A 15,164-nucleotide genomic window follows, 5' to 3' on the forward strand; every position below is an offset into this window, starting at 1 on the left:
CAGGGGCTAGAGAACAAAGGATGTCATGTCTCTTTGGTAGTCAACTCGTGATCAGATTCTCGCTATTCCGGTTTCCATCCATCGAAGTCAGGATTTGAGGGTGTAGGTTGATCGTATTGCCTAAGATTCCAATAAGGGACCTCGTTGAGATGTACAGACCTGGGACAAATAGGAGGATCAAGGCTACTTGGATCTGGAGTGGCTTTCTCATCCAAGATGAGACTCTTTCTCTAGAAGGTCACTTGGGATCGGCTTCAATGCGTATGTTACTCAAAGATAGGGGTATAGAGCTTCTGACTTCTTGTTCGATTTGTAGGTTGGAGGACGAGTTGACAAAGCAGTCCTCTTCGTTATCTGAGCGAGGTTAATTTGGAGGATGGTGGATGATCAGTCTTAGAGGGCCAGCAGCGGCTTGACTGGACCCCTTCTTTGATGCAATCTGTCTTAGTATGACCGTAGTGTCAACATGTTCCTAGAGAACCAAGATGGTGTATATTGCCTATCAAATCTAGCTTTCCAGAAACATCTTGATCTTCGAAGTCAAAATTGTGCCTACGCATTAGATGCTAGAAACAGTTTTTTACTTAGCTGCAAAGTACATTCGACGCTATTAGCCTATATCTTAACACCCCAAATTCTAGGACTCCCATGCTGCTCTTATAGCGACCCAGATGATTCTTTTTTATTTCTTGAGAACCCCCTTCTTCGGAATTTGTCAAGGTTAACTTTGATGATAGCATTAGAGATGGCAGAGATGGTACTGGTTATAATATCATCCACAGTCCAAATGCTAGATTGCTAACGGTAGAGGGTCACATCTTGAAACTTTCATCTCAAAGCTAAACTTCAAACTGCTTGGATGAGCATCATTTGCACCAGAAAAGAGCTGCGAGCGAAAAGTATTTTTATACAGAATAATTTTGCCATAATTACCAAATAGATTCGATAAAAGACAAAACAATTAAAGGTCCATACGCTCCTCCATGATATCTGAGATTCCCTTTATGATTCCATCACGGTGTCTATTCGGTATTCTTTCGAGAGGTGAATAATATGACAAATTGGATAACATCATACATTGCCCAAGCATATCAAAAACTAGACCTTGTGCAAGGACAAGATCTGCCACGGACCACGCAGGGTGTTTTATTTTCCGACTTTTTGAATTGTACTCACACTAAAGTGGTGCGACCACTCGCATACACCCAAAAAAAAAAAAAAACACTCACCCCATAACACCTTGGCACGAACCTCTCCCGGCAACATGCCGAAGGAGCAATATGAGCTTCTCAAACCCCCACCAAGAATAGAATCTCTATTGAGATTCTATCCAGCATCAAGAATCTTGTGGGGCTTTAGAGTCCAAATTTGAGCAAGAACAGACCCTCCAGCAGCATTCTCGAACTTGAAGGCATTGGATCTCAGCAGGTAGAAGAACCTTCTAGCGATCTTCTGGCTGCCAGACCTTCAGGTGATCTTTATCACTAAGAACTTCAACTGAGTCCCTTAGGGTTCCGGCAGCCTTTCGAGCTTGCGGCATCTGAACCAGACTGCCAGCTCCTCTAGCATGACCCCCTCGACCTACGGCTACATTTGATCCCTTCAAGTCCTCTCCCTCGGCAATCACATCTATAGTGAAATCTTGACGCAGCTCGCTAGCTGCTCCAATGTCTCCATCCTCCAGCTCAGCTCCAATGAATTGTCTTTCCCCATTCCGACGAATGTGTCCTCACTTTCTCCAATACCGTGGAGCTCGATCTCGGCCAAAACAATCTCTCCCACGAGTCTCGTTAGAATGTGGACAACGTCCACCTATGAGGCAATCATGATGGAAGAGGCATTCTAGGAGGCGAAGTCACTGGGAAAGGCCAATGCATCAGAACCTCATGGTGTCAAGGAGTTGCTGCACCTGCCACTGCCACATTTTCGACTGTTGGTCTACAGCCACATGCCCAACGGCAACTTCGCGATGCTCCACATCCTCAACTAGCCCAGGCACCATCTCATTGCCTGCAGTATAGTCCAAACCTAGCCTTCCTTCAGTCCTCCAGCATCATCCATAGGGGCGCAGGATAATTTTGTCATCAAATATGAAGGAAAAAAAAAGGCTGAGTTAGCCTGGCAACATATTGCAGACAATTATGAAGTATAACTTTATAGGGATCAATTTGCAAATGGGCACAAGGGAAGGAGTTATATGCAATAGTGGCAAATATTGGAAGATATATGCAAGAAAAACCCACCTAATTATGATAAATCATTGAAAAAAATAAAGGGCTCTGCGAGTTATTCTCTTTGATACAACAATCGTGACAATGAGCACAAGTATTTATGTAGCTAATCAAGCTGTGTGAGATTAGAAGATGCGTAGCCATGATTCATCTGACCCCTTAATCTTAGCTAGTATGCAAAATTGATGAGCATTAGAAGTCTCGGTGAAATAACACTGCCTCTCATCATTTGGGCCCTTCGCTGAGGCCTGGTGGCATTCCTAAGCTTTGGGCGAGATTGCTCATTCTCTCTTTCATGGCCTAGAAGGAATTTTTTATGCAATTGTTTAGCTTAATATACTTCACAAACTCAAACATGGGATCTTGGATTACAAGGATACAAGTCTTACCTCGACACTTTTTTGGTGTGCATCCTTGTATGCCTCGGTTACCAACAAAGAGAGCTTCTGCAAAGATAATATAAAGGATGAGGATTTCAGGTTCTTATTAAATTACACAGATAGAAGAAATATCCCAGAAAAATTTTCAACTGAATACTCATATAACAACATAAAAAATCTTGAAGGATCATATCTTTCACATAGGTGTCAATTTCATTCCTGGATGAAACAATGATGATGTATCGCTTACCTCCATCTTGAAATTAGATTAGATATATACTGACATAATTGTTATATTCATTTCATCAATGATACAACATTGGTTAAAAAAAATAAAAAAATAAAAGGAGGCCTGACAAATAAAGACCTGGATTTCAAGGCATAAATGTTGAGAAAAGAAAGCTGACCATATACAAGGATGATGCTACTTTACAAATGGTGGCGCATTTAAAATGCACAATCCACCATCTGCCTTTTCCTCAGGCCGCTGCTGCCACCAGCTCACCGGCAGGCAGGCAGGCGGCAGCAAAGAAATATGAGGAAAAAGTGGACGGGTAAATGGCTCTAAACCACTAGCACCATATCACAGAAACTGTATTCCTGTACCAGAGAAATGATTCAATGTCATCTTCCAAATCTTCTCCCATCACAAATGGAGTGACTCATGGAACATGAAGTATAAAATCAAGAAGGCCCAGCCGAGCACATTCTTCCTACCGGCTGTCAACCATTTCCTTAATATTTCTCGTAGTAGTTCACATGCTACTGGATAAAAATGATATAATAGAAATTTGGTGACCATATGTCTGATAAGATGGTCATTTCCTGAGAGTAGTGTAGGCACTGTGATAAGCAAATTAGCAAGCAGTAACGTACCAAAAATTTACAATCAGATCATTCCATAGCCAGGTGGCCGATATCATGGTACACCACCAATTAAGATTTCTCTAAAATACCATCACGATGCAAGATAAAAATTGAAGCTGAGTTCATCTATTTCAATACATGCAAGTATTTCTAATATTATCAAAATTTACAGAGACAGCCACTGGAAAATGGTGCAAAATCAGCACTTACTTCAGGCCCCAACTCCATCGCAGCCTCTGTTATTTCAGTGCGTACAGGTTGCTGGTTTCCAGAAAGTGTTACCTGATAAAATGATCAACTGAAATTAAATGGAGAACCTATAGATAACTTTTTTCACACTAATATGAGGATGCACCATTGCTAATTGCAGCTGCACAGCATGAAATGATAACGGACACTAAAAAAAAGGACCCAAACTCCATGATACAAATGCTAACATGATTACATTCTATTGCAGTTGTTTGGCTTTATAAATATGATAATAAAAGTCACTGTCAACAATTTCAGAGGTACCAGTGCTAGGTTGTCCATTGGTAATATCCGTGATTTAAGTACAGGTGCTATATAACCTTGATATAAACCGTAAGTAACCATAAAGTGTTATACAACCTACAAGTAACTATAAGGTGTTACATATAAACTATAATTATAAGTGTGTTCATCAACACAGGCAATGGCAGTTATTTTAACAGAGATATGATGTAGATTCTCAAAGAGACCTGGGATTGGAGCTGGGCTGCGCACACACATTTGCACTAAAGGTTAGTATCTTATATGCATGTAAATGCCGCCAATGCAATAACCTTATAAGCATGTAAATGCCAGAAGGTATATGATAGCAAAAATACAGTGAAACAGATGTTTCATGAGTGGCAGTAACATTTGATGGTGTATACTTAATTATGTGTTATTCATAAACACATTGTTGATTTATCATTTACTACAAATATCTGCAGAGAAATGGGAACTTCGAGTGTGCAAAGGAGGCTTAGAAAGCCATCGACTGATTAAAAGAGACAGCATACTGAAAGAATAAAGATCATAAAAAATTGCGGACCAAAATAATTGCAAATGGAAGGTTGAAGTTAAGAAAGGTTTATAAAATAATAGGCCACTAGTACAATGTATCATTGAGATGCCAAGCATGACCTATAAATTAACTTAGGGTTTTTTGTGTACATACCCTTCCAAATATTAGAATTTATATGAATACCCTCCTAAAATTGATATTTGTATGTATACCCTGATAAAACACTTGTTTTGCATATATGCCCCCTTTTTTTTTTTTTTTTGACAAATATACGGATGCCATCTAACCCCGTTAAGAAATTGGCAGTATAAAATTCAAATGATTGAAATACTCTTAATGGATAGATACACAAAAAGAAATATTTATAAGGGTAAACATGCAAATAGCAACTTTGCGATAATATTCATACAATTTAACATATTTAAGAGGATATACATGCAAAAAAAAAATCTATTTTTATCTATTTCAACTTATTTTAACACTCAGACTCATCTAGTGCTTGCTCATCAATATTTTCTACGAAAATATTGGTCAGAAAAAAGATCAATTCAATGATTAAATAACAAAAAAATTTTATTATTAGGAAGATGGAAAGTTCAATTGGTCAGATAAGTTTCTAGTGAGACCATTAACATATTACTCGCTTTTGAAGTAAAAAATTAATTTTATAATTTTAATTAATTTTTAATTTAAATAAATATGAAAATAATTTTATAATTTTAATTAATTTTTAATTTAAATAAATATGATTTTCACTAATGACAACAGCTAACTGTTGTGTCAAAGATATTCATGTAAAAATAATATTTGTAAGAGTACTCATGCAAATATCAATTTTGAAAGGGTGTTCATGCAAAAACCAATATTTAAGAGGATATTCACATAAAAAACCTAAGGATTTTTTTTTGCATGCATACCCTCCTAAATATATGAAATTACATGAATATCTGTAAAATTACTATTTACATATATATATATCCTTATAAATATTTTTTTTTGCATATATACCCATTAAAGATATTTCAATCATCTCAATTTTAAAACCATTAATTTCTTAACAGGTTAGATGGCATGGGTACATATGCAAAAATAAATAAATAAATAAATAAAATAAAATAAAAGGGTATACATGCAAAATAAGTTTTTTATGAGGATGTATGTGCAAATATCAATTTTGGAAGGATACTCATGCAAATTCTAAGGTTTAGGAGGGCATGTATGCAAAAAAACCCATTAATTTAACTAAAAATTACAAGTCATTATTGATGTGAGAGATCAATTAAACGCACAACATAAACATCTTACAACATAAAATAGCAAATTTTTCCTTCTTAAATTCTGAAAGTGAATCATACACTTCATTTTTTTCAGATCTATAAACTGTAGACGTTCTACAGTTTGATAGCATGGTAAAGTACCTCTAGGCAAGGCAAAAGGGTTAATTATGCATATGTAGCGTCGAAACTTGACATAGAATTTTGAAAATGACACCTTTACCAAAGTGCTAGTTTTTAAGCTGTCACGTATTGAAGTGACACACAGCCAACACCTTTTTTTTAACATCAAGTGACATACATTCTCTTTTTTTCCCAACAAACAAGATTATCATTGACCAGCCAATTTAGTTAAAGACATTTTACATATACATACATACAAGTGCATACTTTTGTGAATTTTAATTAATAATTCATTTTTACAGTGTGTCTTCATTCAGGTTTGTCAGGAATTTGGCATGTTGGACACTCAAGACACCTGGACACCAAAATCCTGTAATATAAAAGCTTATCGTGTATCTTTTGCAGACTAATTATATTTAACACATAGTCAAAGATAAAGAATTCCTGAGGGTGTAATGTTGTAAACAATTTAAAAGATAACTTGGCAGTGTGCATCAAACAATATATTGAGACCAATATGTACTGCAATTTACCCATTTTATGAGGTTAACATGGTTCAGTTTTCAGTCATGATCAAGATAAACAACACGTGTGGACAGACATACCTTGATCAACTCACCTTCACAGTAACCATCAAACTCTGCTCTGCGAGACAAACAGGGATGAAAGTGAGGCCACATTTTCTCATGAAAATAAGGAAAAAACATTATTCAGAATCTAATGACTAATGCATACGCTGCAAGCTCCTTTTGCAGACGGACAGCCTCAACTTGGACCACCGTCTGAGCCTTCCTAATATTCTCATACAGATTTTGCATGTTTCCAAACATCCCCGGCTAAAGCACATAAAAGGAGATGAATAGAGTTAGTTTAACTTTAGAAAAGAAAGACTTTGGCCATAGAAAATGATGGTATCCATATTATCAATGGATAGGTGCAAATTTAGAGTATGGATGCTTAAGTTAAAAATACATTTGACAAACATCAGGACAACAGTAGAGAATATGGTGCTGCCAAAGTGCTACTATAAGGTAGGATTTTCTCCTCTTAGTAAGAACCCGACAAGCTATATCTTCAGATCATCTTCAAAAGTACAAGTGTCAGTCACATCCAAAAATTAGCATGAGACAGCAATCAATCATATCAACAGAAAAAGGCCAAGAGGATTACAGAAAATAGGAATAAATTCTTGGGATATCTAGTATGTATTGAGGAAAGATGGTTCAAGATCGTTCTTTATCTTGATCAAATATCTCAATAGTTACAAATGTGATTTGACTAGTATCTCAAGGGATAAGTTTTTCAATTGTAAAATTAAGGGTCATCAAATGCTGCTTGGCAAAAATTCAGGTCCAATTATCCCAACCACTTAGGGTCCAGTTTATGATTTTTTTTTTTTTAATCAATCCCTACCAAGGGCTGAATTTACTAACACAGCCTTTTTCTTGTTCACTTGTGTGTTTTGGGATTCCCCACATATTTCCAACCCTTTCAAGACAGGTCCAAGACTCTCATTTACCTAGTACCCCTTAGACCTTGGTCACATCAGCTTGTTCCATCTCAGCTCAACTCCTGAATACTATCATTAATTGGTGCAACTCCCCATTTACTCTTATATACTCACTTCTCTCAACCACATGATGTTTTAAAATTCAAAATTCATGAGCACAAGCAATAACAAGTATGCCATCTGGAATAGGGTCCAAGTCCAGTGAAGTGAATATATTGAAACATTGAGATCTGAGCATATATAATTTTAGAAAGCTAGCCACTATTCAAGGCCATGTAGATATCCATCTCTGTCTCACTGAATGGGAGAGCAAGTAGAGTAGTTCCAAGTCTACTCAATTTGTACAGCACCTTGACTTGAAACATGTAATCGGAGGGCACACCGTGACATATAAAATTCAATTGAACTAAGGTAAAGACCAAAACTATAAGAATTTGGAAAAGCAAGTAATGGATAAGAACAATATTTATTTATGAAACAAGTAATATATACACAAGATTCAAATGCGAATATAAAGATGTATAGGCTTGAAGACTGAAAGAAAATTCAAGATTTTCTACCCTCTTTTTCTAGAATTTTTGCTCACAAAATAGTGATGTTTTCCTCGTGCCAACTTATCCAAGTGTCAGTCCTTTCTCGACAAGAGCCAAAGCAAGTATTTATAGATATGCCTGCCAGTGACTATTTCCAATAACTGTATAACAAATGTGCTTTTAGGCTGTTTTTTCCCCTATCTTCCAGTCTTAAATTCTAAAAATTCTAGAACCATTGCCCACTTAAAACAAGAAGCAGAAACAAAATAATCAGAGAGCAAAGAAGAAATGCATGAAGAAGCTTCTGCAAATCACCGAACTAAACAAATAATTAAAGTAACTAACATCATTACAAATGACATCACTCCTTAAAACGTCATTTTATATTTCAACTGAATTCTCAACGCATTTTAATCACAGTCAAAACTGATTCAAAATCAAGGTGGATTTGGATTTATGATTAAAACTAGCTTATGTGCCTAAATATATTATATGTATGGAGAAATTAGCTAATTTCATCATTTCTCCATTTTCTTGAGTTCTAGAGAGCATTTTGTCATGATTAAGCTCAGATTTTCTGAGATTTAAGAAATTTTAGAGTTATTCTGATAATGTGTTAGAAGCAATTGCGTGGAAATGAAAGCTAGTATGACCATCCCAGAGCTCAGATCTTGTCTGCATGTAGATTGTCATGTGTAGAGTTAGAGATCAAAAAACGAGCTGTATTTTTGTTCTGAACTTTTTATTTTCCAAAAGAAAAAAAACTTTTGTTGGTTTAGCACAAAGATTTTGAACCCAAAAGTCTATAAACATAATATTTCCTAAAGTGAAGTCTAATCTTCTTTATTTTGGCTTTTTGTAATATTTTCCCTTTATTTTACTTTATTTTTTTTATTATTATTGGCACAGCTGGATCAAAAGCTACCAAAATTAAAACTTGTTTGGTTCCACAGATATCCAAACCAAGTTTTGCAATCTTACCATAAATATCCATATATTAAGGCAACAAAATCCTTAAACATGTACTTATAATGTCATAAAATTTAATTGATTTGATAATTGTTCAATATATGGATCTTGTAGAATGTGGACCTGTTATTATATTCTTGGATGGTGATCCTCCATTTGATATCTTTATATCATATTATGGGCACATCACAATCAAGAAGGAATTATACTCACCTAAAAAGCTAAATTAAATACTGATATCCCATATTGAAATGTAGCACTTAGGTCCAGGTAACCTTTTGTCCCTTATGTAGTATGACTTTGTCGAGACCATTGTATCATGAGTTTCAACTCGGTCATACAATAGCGGTCAACCTATAGGACATATGACTAACATAGGCTCCAAATACAATAAGACTTGGATACTGCACCACATCTGGTAAAGAATGTGCAAAACATTGTTCAATCACCATGACATTTTCATGATTACACAAACAAGCCAAACTAAGGTTTTTCTTGTTGTCTAACTGAGCTTTTGGTCAAGCTCGAGTGATGTTCGTTGAGATGCCGCCACCAACTTGAACTAAGATTGGAGGATGATCCTACATCTATTGTGATGCCTCTCTTCTTTTCTCCAGAGGACCTACTCTTCAAATGTTACAAATACTCCTTTTATTTAGAAACGTCTCTTCATCATCAACTTGAGTAGCTTCTTCCACTCTTTTGCCTGAAGTGTCATTTGCATTCTTTCTTAGGATCAAGTGCCTCCTAAATCAGATTGTACTGACATCAACTAACACAGTAGAAACATGCACAACCTCATACCAAGAAAGCAACGAAAGTTGAAGTTCTTTTGGTGCCCCACTGATGTCATCATGGTGCAGCTAATTGTAGAAGATGTCATACATTGCTTCAATTTGACATGAACAAGGCAGACCGCTTTAACTATATGAAGCCAGCAAACCATTACACAATCTTAAATCTGAGAACTAAAACTTGAAGGCAAATTCTGAGTATATCCTCAGTTGCTAAAAGCATTAGCCTCCATTTTAAGCATTAAGCCTCCATGTTAAGCATTTTTTTCAAATTGACTAACATGGTTATAGCTCCATCTGTCAATCCTTACAACTTATGTTGAAAGTTTCACCACAATCAAGCTTCTCCCATTAAGAAAATTGACTATAAGACCCTCTAAACTGTATTTGACAGGTATTAGGTGATTGAGATTTTTAAGGTATCAATAGAACACATACTTCCATAAACTTCAAAACTTAAATGTTGAAACTTCCATAAAAATAGAAGGCAATGCATTTTGATATGGCAAAAGTGTGTTGACTTCTCTGGGGATGTGAGTAGATGGAAGTTGTTCATAAGAATATATGGAAGGAAACATTTAGCCTGATCTATCATAGGGCATGGTGAACAGTTTCAAAGGATATAATGTTTGATATGTCCATTGTTAGCTTGATACATCAAGTATTACTAAACATATCAAATGATGGATTAGTTGGCATCCCAAACATGTTGGACATCTGGACACTTCATAATGCTAGCCACTGCAAATTGTCAAATCATGATGGGGCCATCTTTCCATGTCAACTACTCATTTCTAAAGAAGATATAATAAGTTTATATTACATTCTAAAGTCAGGCTAGAATCAAGACACACTAAGCTCACTTGATTATATCAATCTAAACTTGTAAAATTGTGAATATGACATGCTTTCTGAAGTGTATCATGCCAAATTGGATGGACATCTTGGGGTGCAACCTTTAATATATTCTGGGGGAAATATGTATGATTTATTTAACAACCAAGATGAGGTATCACTTTATGATCAAAGCATCCTTGATTAAAAAAATAATGCTGCACACCTTGACCACTATGATGCAAATGATACAGTGACCTATCTCATTATGGGAATGAAGTTGCTCTCAAATTTCTCCATCATAGCGAGTAAGAGACCTTAAGTATGATTCTTGTGAATGGATACGATACATAAAACAAGAGTTTAATTTAATAAATCTGATCCACTCACAAACTTTTTATTTGTATTTTTACCATTTGTTTGTCTTGACATTAATCTTATTATGTTTATGCAATGTGCATGAAAATTCTTCACAGAACCAGAATACAGATCCACTCAATAGCCTTTGTATCTGATTCTTATCCATAATCTTGAGTTTCTACTACCAATACATTGAAATAAAGACACTTTGGTAACCTGTATAAAGTAATTATCGAACATAATAAATATGGTGAATAGCATATAAGAAAAAGAATATCCTGTAAAAGCTGTAAGTCTTTAAATACTTGTCGTCTACATGACCCTGATCTCCTAGATCAGTGTTTGAAGGTAACACTCCCAACACAACCAAATTTTTTTCTGTAATTTTTCTGACTTCCTTGTGGGAAATGTGTGAATTACTTATCAACTTTCAATAGATAAACCAAAAGAAGGCACCAAGGGTTACTCAAACAAAGGATCAGGTTTACAATGGCGAAATAGAAGGGTACACTGTTTCTTTCTATCTTGTGTATGGTGGACCATCTATAAGAAAGGAATGATCAGGTTATTAAAAAAACAGACCAGAGTGCATTTTTGATAGACGCAGAGGGTTTTTTTTTATTTTAAGTTCTTTTCTATTGTGATTTGATGGTGTTTACATCCTTCCATGGGTTTTCTTGTCTTTTTCTACATTCCAAGTCATAGGCATAGGATTTCTCTCAAAACCATCATCCTGCTTATCCCCATATATTGCAATGACATCAATAAATAACAGGAAGAACATATGAGTACTAAAACAAATATTTAAGCTATACATGTCTAGAAGAGTGCATATGAATGTTTCAACATTCATTTGTTATTTATTGGATCAATAAGGGATTAGAAGTTTCATTGTCTATGGTCAAATTCAATCCTATTAGTAAAGCTAGCATGCTATGAAGAGCATCATAAAATTCAAATATGAATGGGGCAACAAATGGTTTGCTTCCTCACCTTTGATGGAGGATCATCACTATTCTCACTCTTCTCCTTCTTTCCTCCAAATAAACCATATACACGAAGAGACTTCAATGTGTGTGTTCGTTTGCTAATGGGCCATGATAAAATTGGAACACCATTTGCATCAAGTTTATGACCTAAAATGGAGCACGGTCATAGCTGAAATTTAAAACTTTCGAAAGAAGAACATAAAGCTGGCATGTTTATGCATTGCCACTAAAAACAATACAACAGTAGTTGTTAATTTTCAGAAAAATCAGGCACCATGAAGATCATATAATAAACCATACATACCATTAAAGAATGACATATCACATGAGCCTATACTTATATTTAGTAGTTAATCCAAATATCTATGAAAAATTCCAGGATTTGGTATATGCATGTATAAGGCGCATGTTCCCTTACAAGACACGCATGTATAAGCAAAGACGTATACAGCTTTACAATATATGCATGCATCTGTGGTTTTTGAAATGATGCACGAAAATGCAAGAAACATCAACATGATGCATATTGTTACTGGATTGCAATTGTAATCTTACCTTAGACCATCAAAACAGTGCTGAACATCTACTGGATAACTACATAAGCCTAAAATTTTTCCATTAGGATCATTGGAAGCATAAAGAAACAATCTTATAGTCAACAACTAGGCAAAGCTGACAAGCAATAACCAGGCTTCGCAAACCTACTCGTGATTCATGAACATCTAGAAGCATGGAAAAATAGCTATCATTAAAGTCTGACCCTGCTTTACTAACAAAATTGATAATTCTTTCATACGTCATAATTAAAATAATGAAACAAGAAGTCATTCCAGCTATAAATGTTAAATGATTCACCCTAATCACCTTATCCATGTTTTCTTCTAATAAATAACATGTATTCAAACTTCAAATTCTAAACTTTTTCACTCTCTAGTTAAGGACAGATGCATAGCTCGAAAGTCTACCTCAAACTGGTAATTCAAGCTAACCAAATAACAGTTCATGGACATCGCAATGAGCTCAGGTGGATGTCACACTTCCTAACATAATGATCACTCAGAAAGCAGAGATGCAAACAAAACCAAGCCTCTAACAGGGAAAAGAGGAAAAGAAAAGCATAGCTTGCAACCAAAGATCACATCTTTTTATCATATCAGGAATCCGGAACATGCATAACTGCCAGAAAACAACACCAGCTTGTTCAGGAGTGCCTCTGAAACCTATTTTCTCTAAAAGCATCAACGAATTTTGTCCTAGATAAGCTTATGTTCTTCAATTATTTGCAAAAGAAAAGAGAGAAAAGTTACAAAACCAAGTGAATGAAGAATCCAGCCGCCAATTCAAATCAATACATAAATTAAGTTTCGACGTAAGAACCAATCGAAGAAATCGAGTCCCGAGGAGAAAAACCCTAAACGGCTGTGGTGAGGTCGAGCAAAATACTCACACAAGGGAGAGGAAGGGAAGGCGGAGGCAATCCCGTCCGTGGGTATCAGTAAGTTGCCGACTAAAGCGCTCGTAGACACCATTGGAGAGAGCAAAAAGCTTAGAGAGAAGAAAAGGAGAGAGGAAGAGAGAGGGGAAGCATGGAAGAAGTGATCCTCCGAGGATAGATATTAGCTCCGGGTGTCGAGTACCCTCTGTAGCCTATCCATGCGACGTCTGTAGACCAGGGTTATTTTGTAAACCAGAGCGGGTCCGGTCCGGTCAAATTATCGAACCAGCCTAGATTTTTTTTTTTTTTTTTTTTATCTTCCTCCCCCTTGGTTTTTGCCAAAAAAAAAATAATAATAATTACCTATAAAACACATTAGCCGCATTAGAGATAATGGCTGTTAAAAGTTTTTATAGCAATCTCGAAGGCCTCTCCTTGTATTTATATAGCAACTAACTTAGAACCAGATACGATGTATGATATATAATTATTTTTTAAATAATATTTTTATAAATTAAAAATTTAAGATAATATAAAAGACATCATAGATGATATCAAATATTTTAAATCAAAATATAAATTTAGACACATATATCTTTTTGTCTGATTCAAAGTTTGGAGCATATTTAAATCTCCTTATCTTCAACATTCTGTGAGAACTAAACAATCCAAAGAGAGCTAAGCATCCTATACTTACCGGTGGGCAATAGATAGATTGATGTACAATTCAGTTTAAATTTTAAAGAACTGAAGTTAGGAAATAGATATTTGTAGTGAGTTAAGCCGTTCACTATTTATCATAAGCAGTTATAAAGTTCATGAGAAATTCATAATCAATTATTATTATGCCATGATAAATTCATTTAAAATCATCAAAAAGTTATAAAAAATATAATCAAACATGCAAAAAAAAATTTGTTTGAGTAGAAAGAAACAAAAGATTGAAGGGTTAAAAACTATTTGACATCAAAAGTTTTAAATTTTTTCAACAATCCTCGATCAATATTAATTTCATCATCCCGTAAATCAAGGATCGAAAGTATATATTATCTCTTTCTCATTCCTCTCCCAAAAGAATCACAAAACGACAGAATTATGTTTCGTAATCTTTATCGAAAAAAATAATGAAAACACTCTGGACCTTCAGGAAGACCTCCGTATTGCATGCATCAGGTGCAAATGAATCGTACAAATCCCACGGTAAATAACACGCGAGATGCGAATCTACGAAACCTCTCTAATCTCTCTCAAGTGCTCTTCTTTTTCACGGATCTCTCAAAAAGATAATGAAATGAAAAGAAAAAGAAGCAGAAAAAAATAAGCATCGATGTGGGGAAAGGTCATATCCTTAATTATTTTCTATCTTTCCTTTATTTTCATTGATTTTTTCTACATACATTTTAAAAATAATTAAAATAATTAAAAATATATATTTTACGCATAGTATGGATTATGATGTAACCTTGTCTCTCAAAGAGTTCCATAACATCATATTTCTTGATATAAGAGGACCATCTAGTTGATGTCTTACTCTGCTGCAAATAGTGGTCTTCTCAATTATAGTCACAGTAGAGCCTCACGCTTCTTCAAATATCAATCTGAATCTTTTGACCAACTGTGCAAGCACAGAATCTTGTAGGAGAACATAATTTACAATGGGATTCGATCAGAGTAACATGCAAGCATGCATGAGAAAATTCGGCGCATAAGTTACATTACCAAAATATATATAGAAACTATATAATATGAACTTACAGGTTACATCATCGGATTGATTTGCTTTTTTGGTGTATGGCTTAATACTGATTCACACGCTTTTATGTCATTTGATCTCC

At 35.2% G+C, this 15,164-nt stretch overlaps 1 protein-coding gene across 2 annotated transcripts; it reads right to left on the reverse strand.

Moving 5' to 3' along the window:
• Window positions 1-1,091: 1,091 nt before the first annotated feature.
• Window positions 1,092-13,537, reverse strand: LOC140857457 (nucleoid-associated protein At2g24020, chloroplastic-like). Of its 2 annotated transcripts, XR_012140929.1 has the most exons (8): window positions 13,342-13,537; window positions 11,899-12,041; window positions 6,641-6,741; window positions 6,511-6,550; window positions 3,689-3,760; window positions 2,621-2,677; window positions 2,244-2,531; window positions 1,092-2,037 (listed from the first exon to the last, which is right to left on the reverse strand). XR_012140929.1 is itself a non-coding variant. In XM_073256336.1 (7 exons), the coding sequence occupies exons 1-7, from the start codon at window positions 13,421-13,423 to the stop codon at window positions 2,457-2,459; spliced, it is 570 nt and encodes a 189-aa protein (XP_073112437.1). In that variant the 5' UTR covers window positions 13,424-13,537; the 3' UTR covers window positions 1,092-2,456. The 2 variants fall into 2 exon arrangements, 1 of the variants encoding a protein (XP_073112437.1); XM_073256336.1 differs by having other exon boundaries at window positions 1,092-2,531.
• Between the last annotated feature and the right edge of the window lie 1,627 nt (window positions 13,538-15,164).

This window comes from Elaeis guineensis, chromosome 1 (genome assembly GCF_000442705.2).
Source record: "Elaeis guineensis isolate ETL-2024a chromosome 1, EG11, whole genome shotgun sequence".
NCBI lineage: Eukaryota > Viridiplantae > Streptophyta > Magnoliopsida > Arecales > Arecaceae > Elaeis > Elaeis guineensis.

Coding starts and splice junctions, on each gene's coding strand:
- LOC140857457 (XM_073256336.1), bottom strand. CDS start 13,423: ATGGTGTCTACGAGCGCTTTAGTCGGCAACTTACTGATACCCACGGAC. Junction 12,042..13,341: donor CTTCCCTTCCTCTCCCTTGT/GTGAGTATTTTG, acceptor GCTCCATTTTAG/GTCATAAACTTGATGCAAAT. Junction 2,678..3,688: donor CGATGGAGTTGGGGCCTGAA/GTAAGTGCTGAT, acceptor TTATCTTTGCAG/AAGCTCTCTTTGTTGGTAAC.